General features: G+C 40.8%; 1 protein-coding gene and 1 long non-coding RNA gene across 6 annotated transcripts in view; both read right to left on the bottom strand.

Annotated features, from left to right (window-relative positions):
- The window catches only part of LOC116695664 (uncharacterized), an 813,105-nt gene that overhangs the window by 609,389 nt on the left and 191,373 nt on the right, over positions 1–12,343 (bottom strand). The window lies entirely within an intron of this gene.
- cherp (calcium homeostasis endoplasmic reticulum protein) overlaps positions 1,101–12,343 on the bottom strand; it is a 25,181-nt gene continuing 13,938 nt past the window's right edge. For all 5 annotated transcript variants that reach the window (XM_032525981.1, XM_032525982.1, XM_032525983.1 and 2 more), the window contains 12 exons: positions 11,593–11,785; positions 11,087–11,250; positions 10,367–10,621; positions 9,706–9,910; positions 8,970–9,211; positions 8,098–8,231; positions 6,911–6,997; positions 5,284–5,430; positions 3,354–3,461; positions 3,160–3,254; positions 2,503–2,688; positions 1,101–1,447 (listed from right to left, as the gene is read on the bottom strand). In XM_032525981.1, the coding sequence (XP_032381872.1) occupies positions 1,410–1,447; positions 2,503–2,688; positions 3,160–3,254; positions 3,354–3,461; positions 5,284–5,430; positions 6,911–6,997; positions 8,098–8,231; positions 8,970–9,211; positions 9,706–9,910; positions 10,367–10,621; positions 11,087–11,250; positions 11,593–11,785 (1,854 nt within the window). In that variant the 3' untranslated portion in view covers positions 1,101–1,409. The remainder of the gene's footprint in view (positions 1,448–2,502; positions 2,689–3,159; positions 3,255–3,353; positions 3,462–5,283; positions 5,431–6,910; positions 6,998–8,097; positions 8,232–8,969; positions 9,212–9,705; positions 9,911–10,366; positions 10,622–11,086; positions 11,251–11,592; positions 11,786–12,343) is intronic.

Here is a 12,343-nt window from a genome sequence, read left to right as displayed (position 1 = left end):
CTGTGTGTTCTGAGTGACAGTGTGTGTGTTATCTCAGTGAGGGTTGTTCATAGTGTGTGGTGCACTGAGCCTGTTTTGAGACGTGTGTTAAGAGTTGTGTTGCTTGGAAAGAGTTTTGCATCTGAACTGTTTAGTTCAGGTGACTGCTGGTAGTGCAGACTGTAGTTAGGGTTAGTTCAGGTGACTGTTGGTGGTACAGACTGTAGTTATGGTTAGTTCAGGTGACTGCTGGTAGTGCAGACTGTAGTTAGGGTTAGTTCAGGTGACTGCTGGTAGTGCAGACTGTAGTTAGGGTTAGTTCAGGTGACTGTTGGTGGTACAGACTGGAGTTATGGTTAGTTCAGGGGACTGCTGGTAGTGCGACTGTAGTTAGGGTTAGTTAGGTGATGTTGGTGGTACAGACTGTAGTTATGGTTAGTTCAGGTGACTGTTGGTGGTACAGACTGTAGTTATGGTTAGTTCAGGTGACTTCTGGTAGTGCAGACTGTAGTTAAAAAAAAAAGACAAACCAAGAGATGCCAAATGAGCCAAAACAACCACAAAACACCAAAGAAAACAAAAATGACCAAAAAGAGATAAAATCAAAGAGAAAAATGTATGGGAAAATTGCATAAAAAAAAAAAATGAAAACACATTTTCTTGAGGAAGGATGCCTGATACGCACAAAGCTAGGGGAAACACTGCTACTGCTGGGACTCCTGGAGCGACTGCCTTCACGGACACTGCAACCAGCAGAGGGGATGGAACAGAACCGAGGAAGAGAGAGGGATACAATCAAAATTGACATGATCAATCAATAAAACTTTATTTAAAAATCATCTTAAACATAGTCTCAGTGCCCTTTACAATACAGAAAATTCCAAAATGACTTTTTAAGATTCTTTTTTGGGGCTTTGAGAGAGAGAGAGAGCGAGAGAGAGAGCGAGAGAGAGAGAGAGAGAGAGAGAGAGAGAGAGAGAGAGAGTTGGGGATGACACGCAGCAAAGGGCCACAGGTCGGACTCGAACACCGGTAGCTGCAAATCTGATGCGACTAAGGGGAACTTATCACGGATGCACTTTCCTTCCATATTTAGACATAAACAAAAAAAAGGCTCATTAGTTAGTCAGCGATGTGTTTATTTAGGTTATGTCTCAACAGTGCATTTCTAGAGATACAAATGCTGATTTCATATTCATGACTTTTTGTTTTGTGGGATTTATTTAATACTAAAACAAAATGACAGACTCACATTGCCATAGAATAACTAATTACATGAAAAAAAAGTATCAAAATAATGTCCGTTTGTGGTCAATGAAGAACATATATCCATCCATCTATCTATTGTGGATTAAAAACCGTGAAAATCAGATCCTTGGTGGAGGCGGCGACAGGGGAGATGAGGAGTTGTTTGACGCTATTTGATGACATCACTCAGCTGGAGGGGCCTCAGGAGGTTCACGATTAACTGGATCAATAAAAGAAAAGAAAACAGTAAACAGTTGAGTGATTGTTATGTAAGTAGTCTAATCTTGTTTCATATAAATTACATCAACTGCAAAAGTATAAAGATATGGTGCAATCCAATCCTTTTTCACATTCTTGATTTATCAACAGAGAACATGCTTTTGTAAAAATGTAAATGAATAGCTCCTAAATATGATTGCTTCCTGATACCGATTCCAATACCTGAACATACGTCTCATCCGATCCCCAGTACTGTTCCAATACCAATGTGTCAGATACACTAAATTAAATAATTAACAACACTTATGTTTTTGCCCGCATTTTTCAGGAGCTGAACTCAACGGTCTAAGACTTTTTCTACGTAACGAAAAGGCTTATTAATATTTCTCTCAAATATTGTTCACAAAACTGCAGATTTTAGAGGGGCCTTTTATTGTGGCCCGCCTAAGGCACACCTCTTCAATAATCATGCTGTCTAGTCTAATCAGCATGTTGATAAGCCACACCTGTGAGGTGGATGGATTATCTCAGCAAAGGAGAAGTGCTCACTAACAGATTTAGACAGATCTGTGACCGATATTTGAGAGAAATAATCCTTTTGTGTAGATAAAAAAAGTCTTAGATCTTTGAGTTCACCTCATGAAAGATGGGGACAAAACAAAAGTGTTGCGTTTATAATTTTGTTCATAATTGTTCATAATCATAATTATGTTTTAACAGCTGTACGCTGCTATCCCTGTATGGACAGGATAGGATTTCTATCGTTGATGTACAGTCTGACTCAGGCTAAACATTTTATTATTCAATTTGACAGTGAGTCACAAGGGGCAAAGAATATAAATGAACTACTTCAAAAGTAGATGTTCTTCATGGCATCACATGGGTGCATTAACTCATTTTGGGCAGTATTGGTGGCTTTTCTGAAACTTGTATCAAAACATCTCTAAATATAATACAACCCCACCAACCTAATATCCACAACAAATATATACCGTAACAGAAATGGCTTATTTCGGAAGTTAATTATAAATCCAACATTAAAGTCTGCATATGTACCTTCCTCTCGTGCCTTCATACGCGCGACAAAGTTGTAGCTCTTGTTCCTGCGATAGTTCTCATAAGGGTCGTCCAAGGACACCCCCACACCTTTATACTGGTCCCACTTATCCCTGATGTCTCCTCCTTTGATGGGGTCCTGGATGCCCTGTTCTTTGGCCCCCAAACCACCTGACCCACTCCAGCCTACAGCAGACAGGAACACAAGAAAGAAAGCTAGAAAACAGTACATGCAGCATCTGGGTCATTTTTACTTTGACGCAAGTTCCCAAACACAGGCTGTACATTTTACAGTGGAATGAATTACAAACATCTCATATATTCTTACTGTATAACATAGGCATGCACAATATGAGGAACATATCTTATCGTGACTATGTTGACTGATCTGGCGACTGCAATATGATTCACAATATAGCAGGGAATGAGCGTTTTTGTATCACTCATTTTCATTGAAAAATATATTAAAATAAAAAAATGATTGTCGTGTGATCTATGCGAGGATCTGTACCAAACAAGAAGATTTTTTCTTTAGTCTGTAGGATAGGATTTGTAGGCAATTTTGATAAAACTGCAAATAATTGTGCAGCCTTACTGGATAATTGAATAAGTTTAAATCTAAATTATGAAATAATGAGGAAATAATAAAGAGCATACCCATCTTCATCAGCAGCTGATGGCCCTTATTCTCCTCCCCTAACCTCATATCTGATATCGGTTTGGAGGGAGGGACACCAATCACTGATGTGGAGCTGTAGAGAGCAGATTAGATATTTAATATAATACTGTATAAATAAACATTAAGGGGTCTTATGAAAACATGTTATCAAAGAGCAGTGAAGGAGACTCACGGAGGGGAGGAGCTCTGGGATTTGGGGCCATGTTGTCTCTTGGTGGGTGAATGGGAACGGGATCTGGAGCGAGAGCGACTCCGAGAGGACCTGGATCTACTCCTGGACCTAAAGAGAGGTAGAACGGTTAATGGACTGCATTCATTTAGAGCATTTCAACTTTACGGATAAAGCGCTTTTACAATCTCACACACTCACACGCTACCATAAAAGGAGTCTCGTTAAACGCAAACCGTGTAATGCTTGTGTGACTAACAATTTTTTTTTTTTTAACATACAAAACACACACCTTGCTACATAAACAGATCCCTCCCTTCATCATCACCACCCACCAAGACAAAAATCAAGAAAAGATGACACAATAACTACATTATTCAAGACATTCAACAAAACAGACAAACCATAAACCAAATAAATGTATGTATAAATGACTGAACCATAAGCCCATCATGCACATCTATCCCTAGCACAAAGCTTCTTAGGAGCCCTCCAGAAAGTTCAGGTAATTTCCCCCTTTTTCTAGTATAGACATACAAGCTGGCAAACCGTTTATATAATACCTTTTCAAGAGTCTCACTAGCCCACTCCTGGATTGACGGCCCCCCTCATTCTTCCATCCTCTTAAAATAATCTGTCTGGCCGTCATTAAAATAGTCTGGACCCAAATTCTTATGTGCTTATCCGTCCCCCTTAGTACCACTTATAATCTTGGGCTGAGTGGAACCAGGGTCCCTGCAATCTGACACAGGTTATCATCTATCCCGGTCCAAAATTCCTTGACCTTATCACAGGACAGCAACCTTATGACTAAAAGATGACCCGCTATACAACAAGCCACAGCCGCCCCAGGACGGTTAAAGCACGTCCATAAAAAAAAAATCCATAACAGTATCGTGTCTGCTTCTTCAATTGTTTCATCGTCTTTGTTCTATTTTCCTAATTTTTGTTCTATTTATAAAAAAAATGTAAAACAGATTTGCATTGTAACTTTGAGCACAATAAAGATCTATCTTTCTATCTACAACTGGTCACTTCACTTCCTACCAAATAGTAAAAACAGTTAGTCTCTCTTTGTGTTCACAAGTCTTCATTTCTATATAGACACGTGTTTAAATAAGATTCCTGAATATTTAATTCAATTCAATTTTATTTATAGTATCAATTCAAAACAAGAGTTCTCTCGAGACATTTTACAGATAGAGTAGGTCTAGACCACACTCCAGAATTTACAAGGACCCAACAGTTCTAGTAGTTTCCTCCAGAGCAAGCAACAGTGGCGAGGAAAAACTCATTTTTAGGCAGAAACCTTAACATTCCTGTGTGTGTGTGTGTGTGTGTGTGTGTGTGTGTATATAGTTTTGAGCAAGTTACTTTCAAAATGTAATCAATTACATTTAAACTAGTTACTTTCACAATAATAATGCCTAAATGGTGATGCACAATATATATCGGTATTTTCATTGTTGCACTGTACAGCACCTTGTAAGCGTGGTTTTAAAAAAAGTGCTTCATAAATGAAGATTATTATTTGGGGGTGTAATGTTACGTCGATCTACCGATCCAATCTAATTGATGCAAAGTGAAAATATCAATACATAGCGTCTGTATGATTCCCACTTTATATTTATTCAAGCATAGTTTGTTTTTCATTTAAATGTCTGGAAGAGCTCAGGTATTAAACTGACAAATCATATTTAGTTTCTAATTTGAGTGTAAATGTAACTGTGTTAAATTGGCACATGGTATTGTCTCAGATCGATTGAATTGAAATCGCACCCTGACAGACTTTAAGATAGCGTAACAAATATTGTATCTTTGTCTAAAGGATCAATATAATATCGTATTGTGATAAAGCTTGTGATTTACAACACTAATTATCATCATCACAAAAGGTATCATCCAGATGTGTGTGTGGTTTGTGTTTGCAGACCTGGAGCGTGAGTAGGAGCGAGAGCGGCTGCGGGAGTGGGAGCGAGACGAGCGGGACCGCGACCTGGAGGACTTTGAGGAGCGAGAGCTGGAGCGAGACGAAGACCTCCCTCGGCTGTGACTTCTGGAGCGACTGCCTCCACGGACACTGCAACCAGGAGAGAGGGTGGAACGGAAGGGAGGAAGAGGGAGAGATACAATTAAAATCGACATGATCAATCAATAACATTTCATTTAAAGTGTAAAATCCCCTTTAAATATGGTCTCACTGCTCTTTGCAAGTAGAGGAACAAAGAAATAATAGACAGTAATTAAAGCAGTAATAAACAATACAAAACCAGCAACATAGGAGAATAAGTCAAAAAAGGTTTGTTTGTGAGGGAAGCAGAAAGGATGGTGTGTTATAGTTGGCTGTAGTATGAAAAGTACGGGTGGGTTTTAAAACTAGATTCAAAGATTTTTCTTTAACATGTAGTGAGAGGCCACAGTAGGAGAATGCTCGATGACCAACTGATTTTGTGTTTACTAGGGGAATGACCAGCATCAAGGGAGTGGAGAGTGCAGGTGTCCATGGTGTAATAAGCGTAGATAAATAAGGTGGTGCAAGTCTCTCCAGGGCCTTTTTAATGTGTGTTAAAAAAAAGAACCTTTCAATCAACTCTAGCCTGCTCCAGCACTGGGAGCCACTGAAGACCGGACAGAGATATGTGATTATATTTTCTAGTTGTTGTCAGGATTCTGGTTGCAGTGTTCTGAGCAAGTTGAAGGCTTCTAGTGGCACAATTTGGAAGACCAGAAAAAAGGACACTGCAGTAATCAAGTCGGGAAGACACACATGCGTCAATTACAGTTTCAGCATCCCGAAATGATAAGATGATAATCATGTGGGACAGGTTGGCAGGTAGTGCACCAAAAGCAACGTCCTTCTGTAACCAGTAACAAACGTACCTTTAACTAGGGCTGTTCAATTTAGAGCCCGGTTGACATATCGGCGAGCCGATATTATTGGCCAATATTAGGTATTTCCCGATCTATCGGTATCGGCATTTATAATGGCCGATAATTATTTTTTTTCAAAAACATTCATCAGAATCATTTATAATAACAAATAAATGATTCTAACAAATGAATATTTAAAATAATAAAACGACTGTCAACCATGTTATGAGTGTTGGTGTTGCATAGTTTGTCCACCAGAGGGCTCTCTACAAAGTCCCTGTTGGAAACACTGATGTTTTTTGATGTTTTTGATGATATCGGATTTTTAAATAACCAAATATTTGTATTGGTATCGGCCTTAAAAATCCTTTATCGGTCGGGCTCTAGAGCAATTAATAGAATTTCTTTTAACTCTTATTTTGTTTGTGTGAGAAATTATACAGCTCAAGGCGTTCTCGATGTTGAGAGACAATGTGTAATTGTGTTAAATAATCTTGATTATGAGTTTTTCCATAATCAAGCCGCCTTAGCTTTGACCAGAATGAACACAGAGTGCAATTAAAAAAACTCATTTTGACAGACAATTAGGCAGCCCCACCATTAGCTGTAAACTCGGAATATGTGTGAGAGACGGAGAAAAAGGCAAAGAGCCAAGAGAGAAAAGATCAAAATGAAGAGCAAGGGGTTACCTGTTGCGTTTCTCCTGTCCCTTTTTCCGCCTGGCTCTAAACTTGGCCCTGAAGAACTCATACAGGCCGTTCTGCTCCCAGCCTTCACTGGTGGAGAACAAACAACAGCCAGGTAAAGACAATGACCGACAGCAATGTCTATCAGAAGCTAGCAGGACTACAAAGATGCTGCTGCAAACTACTGAAAACGATCAGATGATTTCATGGTGATCATTTGCAAGCAAATGGTATATTGTTCAAGTATGTTTTTCATGTATAGTTTTTAAACTACTTTATAATTACTTCATAATTACATTGCTAGACCCTCCTCCACATTGCTGTAGTGGAGGGTCTGGCTAGTCCAAACAGCATTCTGTGATGGGAGAATAGTGTGTTATGATTTATTGTTATTACTTAGCACTAATCACAACCGTCTACGCCCCGAACCCAATGACGATGCTTCTGTTAATTAGCCTGGGGAAGAAACACGTTTTGATGGAACATGTGTGCGTTCAAATGTAGTTTTAGTCGTGCAAGGGAAAACTCAGATTGGACAGATAGTCTAGCTAGCTGTCTGGATTTACCATGCAGAGATCTGAGGAGCAGTTAACCAGAGTCCTCAGATATCCAGAGTTTAGAACGCCAACACAAAAAAAGCAGAAGGAAACTGACATGAGGGACATCCGGTGGATCTTTTGACGGCACCACCGCAATCCCGGAAAGGAATCGTCGTTATAGACAACTTAATAATGAAATCCTTACAAACAAACAAAATCTGAAATAATTCCTATTTAGCATAACTAATAAAATACTGGATCCTTGCTCTTTTTAATATGATCAATGTACAGTCTGGTAATGTCAGTAGGCTTCTCATTTTTTAACCTGCCACTGACCATTGCGGTTGCAGGTTTAACTGACAAATGGTGCTTGTGGACTTACTAACTAACTAAGATCCATGGCTAAAGACACTTGGGAAAAAAGGTAAAAATGAAAGTCAGCCATTATCTGGTTAATGTGGACTTTGCTAGCCAGTTACTGGCTAGCGGATTCAAATTTAATACATGTGCTATCAAACACCAACCCTACATATGACAAGGGGGAAAAGAGGTTTCACATTGACCAATGGGAAAATTCTGATGTATTCACAAAACTGCTATTTTAATATCAGCCAGATTTGTCTTGCAGACAGAGTGGAGGTTTGTGCGTACCTGTTCCTTGGCCGATCATGGGATGGAGGGCTGTAGAAAGCTTCCACAGCAGCTAGCAGGCGATCGCTGGGTGGCATGGGAGGGGGCAGCCGGATATCTTTGGGGTCCAGAGGTTTGTAATCACAGTCCTCAAGCTGAGCAATAGACATTACGAGGAGGATCATGAGACATGCAGGTTTTACTGCTGTGTGAGAATGAGTCTAATGAGCCAATTCTAAAACTGTACTAGTACAAGGATCAGTCTTTACAGATTTGGACTGGCCTCTATTGTTATAATCTATTTGGAAATTTATACTTGTCTGTTTCCCAAATTGTCTTAAAAATGTTACAGCTACAGCTCTGTGTCTGTCCTGACTTAATGTCCCGCCAACAACATTATCTAACTATCTTTGATTGTGGATTATGATGAAAGTTTCTAATTCATTAAATAATTGCTTAAAGCAGTTGAACAATGTTTTGTGTTGGAGTTTGTAACATTCCAAAATCTTAATAGTGACTTAAAGAATTTCGTTTTCACTGTAAATGCAATTCGGTTCTATATTGGTTTTATTAACTACTAATAATCGGAATTTGCCCTGAAAAAATCAGTCGATACTTAGCTGGCTAACAAGTTCTGACATAACTGCAACATGTGGTGTTCACATGTTACAACTGACTCAATGTCAAAAATCTTTTTTGGAAGAACCCCTGGTTGTGAATCACTGCTGTAAGCCACTGTGGCAGTGCAACATCACTCTTTACCATTATCGTTTTCTCCTCTGGTATAATTTAATCGTGATTGCTTTCTTCTGGCAATAGAGTAAATTTGTCAGCTGATAACTGTCTAATTTCATGTCATACCCTTATCCTCAAATCAGAAGCAGGTGACTTACTTTGACCAGAGGAGCCATTAAACCAGCAGGCAGGTCAAAGTATGGTACGTTAGGCACCAGACTGGGGTCGTCCTGGACTGGATGCTGGCGATGGCGCATGTGGGGGGAATGGCCGTTGAAGCCGTGTGGGGGCGGGCCAAAATCTGGGTGCTGGCCTCCACCCCAGGGAGGATGTTCGGCCCCCATACCTGGGGGAGGGAGCCTCTGACTGGGATGGTGGTGGGGGGGAGGACCTGGTATGTCTGGCAAACATATTGTTAAAAAACACAAGTTAATAGCAATACAGGTGCAAAAACAGGCAGCTTTACAGATGCATTTATAGGATCAGTGTGTAGGATTTAGTGGCATTTAGCAGTGACGGTGCAGATTAAAACCAATTGAATGCTGCTTCCTTCACTCCTCCCTTTCCAATGTGTCCGTGTGGAAGAACCTCGGGTGGCCTTCAGGTAATGTAAAAACTAGGGCTGTCATTAAAAAGTTTAACTCTGAAACTCTACCTGCCACCCAAAAGACCCTTTTATTTATCTATTTCTGCTCACATCTGCTAGCAATCCACTCCCGTTCTTCGATGTATTAAAAAAGACTTGTAACACAAAGAAAGAAAATTTGGATCAATAAAGACTATGTTTACAGCATTTACTCTCTATCTGGGACGTTTTGGGATTAGGACAGCCAATAGATCCGCCTGAGTTCTACACAATGGACATTTAAGTGAAATTACAGCTCAATCAGGTACCTCTGCACTCAGCTCCGGGATAATCTCCCTGAGCGTAGTCAAAGCGGTGTGGGGTATACGGCGGCCGGTCATAGTGGTGTCTGGGAGGGAAGTCATCCTGCATAAAGCGCGGTGGGAAGCGTCCAAAACTGTGCGGTGGTGGAGGTTGGTTGAAAGGAGGTGGCTGCTGGTGAGGAGGGAATGGCCCTCTGAAATGGGGAGGTCTCTGTAGAAAAAAAAAAGTTGGATAAAGTCATTGATGGAAATGAGCAGCAAAATCGTATCCTTGACGCAACAGAAAAATGTTTAATGTGCAAGTGTGTATCTCAGTATGTGGTGTCAAACTGTGGAATTCCTGATGATGATTTAAAGGTTATGTCTATCTTTCAGTAAGAGAAAATGTATAAGGAAACATTAGCTGACTGTTTGTTGTATCATTTGAGAAAGGGGCTGATAAAATAAGATTTTTCTCTTCATCCAGTTCCTTTTCGATCATAAATATGTGATGTAATACAGCAAATAATGGTGGTTTGATTATAAAATGTGTCTTTTTCCATGAGCGGAAGTGAAGTGAAGGATAATTACACATTGTAAATATAGAGTGTTCAATGTAGCACAATAAAAACTGGAAAAAGAAATCACTGCAAAGACAGTCAAAGCCCTGTGAATATCTAGCACATGCCTGCATGCGTGGAGGAAATGGGGGCTCTCTCTGGCCCCATGGAGGCTGGTCAGGCTGGTTCCCCCATGGTGGCTGCTGGTCATATGAGTTCCAAGAAGGAGGGCCTGGGTCGGACCCACCTGGACCGCTCCAGGGGCCTCCTTCTCTGGGTGGACCCCCGCTCCAGTTTCCTGGGTCTCTCTGGTCATTCCACATCCCCTCATGGCTGTTCCAGGGAGGGCAGGGAGGGGGGGGCTGGTTTGGGTCAAAAGGAGGCTGGAAACAAGGACAAGTCAGAAAGTGCCAACTCACTCACACAAATAAATCACTGTTCTTTTAGTTTAAGCAGTGTCACTCTTCATCACACGTCTGGCTGATTAGGAACTTCTAAGCTCTCTGATAAGTACTGGAGCCCTATCTTTGGCAATGTTACCATTTCTAGTTTAGAATACATTTTTAGGGTGTAAGGTAGAGGTATATCATTATATGCCTCCAGCATAACGTTTGGGAATTATTTTCCACCTAAGTAGATCATGTAAGCAGAATCTTTCTCCATCTTCAGAAATTTCCAACCTATCTCTTCGGAGAAAACATACAAATCTAATACGCTACCTCTCTGTTCTTCTTTAAAAAAAATATCACTTGCAGCAAGTGTCTACTGATAGCAATAGCAATGGATAGCAAGGATGAGTTACTGCCTTCCTGTCCCCACACAACCCACCCACCCACCCAGGTCTTTACCGGCTGGTTGGGGTTCCAGGGGCCTATGTGCTGAGGGTCATACCACCCAGGTTTGTTAGAAGGGATATCTGAGGGTCCACTGGGGTTGCTGGGGTCCTGTGGTCTGGATGAGGGTCCATCAAACTCCCCTGGAGGAGGACCCGACATAGGAGGCTTCACATCCCCTGCACACAACACACACACACCAACCCATTACAACACAAACACACATGTACTTGCCCATTGAGGAACAGATCACAAACCTATACAGCAAAACCTAACAAGACAAGTTGGAGAAAAAAAAACTTCCACTCATTTCATGAGTAAGAATGTACTGATGTTGTATATTACTGTTTTTCTTAAATAAAGTAAAACAATTCAATTCAAGTTTAAAATTGAAGCAGAGTGTGACTGCACTGTATTTATGTACAGCACCTTAACATTTAGTTTTTGCTGTTATGTGAACTATAAATTTGACTTCATGTACTGTCTGTGCCTCTGGTTATGTGAAGGGTGTGTCTTCTCACCAGCTTTTGTGGTCATAGGTGGGGCCTTTTCAGGCTCAGCAGGGGTAGCTAGTGGCACTACAGGGGCAGGCTGTGGCTGCTGCTTCAGGCTGGAAACAAACTCTTCATGCTGTGTCTTCAAAGCCTGAATCTGCTGCTGGAAGGCCAGCTGGATCGGCTGCACCGCAGCAGCATACTCCGTTATCAGAGACGCCTGAGAGAAGGCAAGGGAATTAGATTATTTAAAAATGTTATACAAGGTTATCAGTGAATGACAACCACCAATTGTTTTATTTTCCTGAAATGGGGCGCAAACACAAGCAAAATGTCAAACTGAACACATAATTGGGCGTGACCAGGCGCAGCTTACACAGCGTAGAAGAGAGCCTGAAACATACGATAGAATACATAGTTAGAAGAATACAATATGAGCAGGTGGAGTCAGCTGTGCATAACGTATGCCAAATTTTGGAGAGATGTGAGTGTGATCCTCAGCCAGCGAGTTGGTACTATGCAGAAGGAAACACAAGTGAACATGCTCCAATGAAAACACGAGTGTTACTGACTGCACAGTACTAACACTAAAGGCTAACACTAAATGTTTAAACAAAATTTATCACCTCTCTCTACTTCGTGCGGCAAGCTCTTGCCTTTGCTGCCCAGCAGCACCTCTAAGGTTATATTCAATTATGGGTCAAGTCAGGTCTTAAATTGACGAGTCAAGTCAAGTCCGGGAATTGATTTAAACCTCCTGTTGTCCTCGGGTCAAATT

The sequence above is a fragment of the Etheostoma spectabile genome, chromosome 9 (assembly GCF_008692095.1).
Source record: "Etheostoma spectabile isolate EspeVRDwgs_2016 chromosome 9, UIUC_Espe_1.0, whole genome shotgun sequence".
NCBI lineage: Eukaryota > Metazoa > Chordata > Actinopteri > Perciformes > Percidae > Etheostoma > Etheostoma spectabile.
Note: the sequence above shows the minus strand (reverse complement) of the source record. Positions and strands in the feature narration are given on the sequence as shown.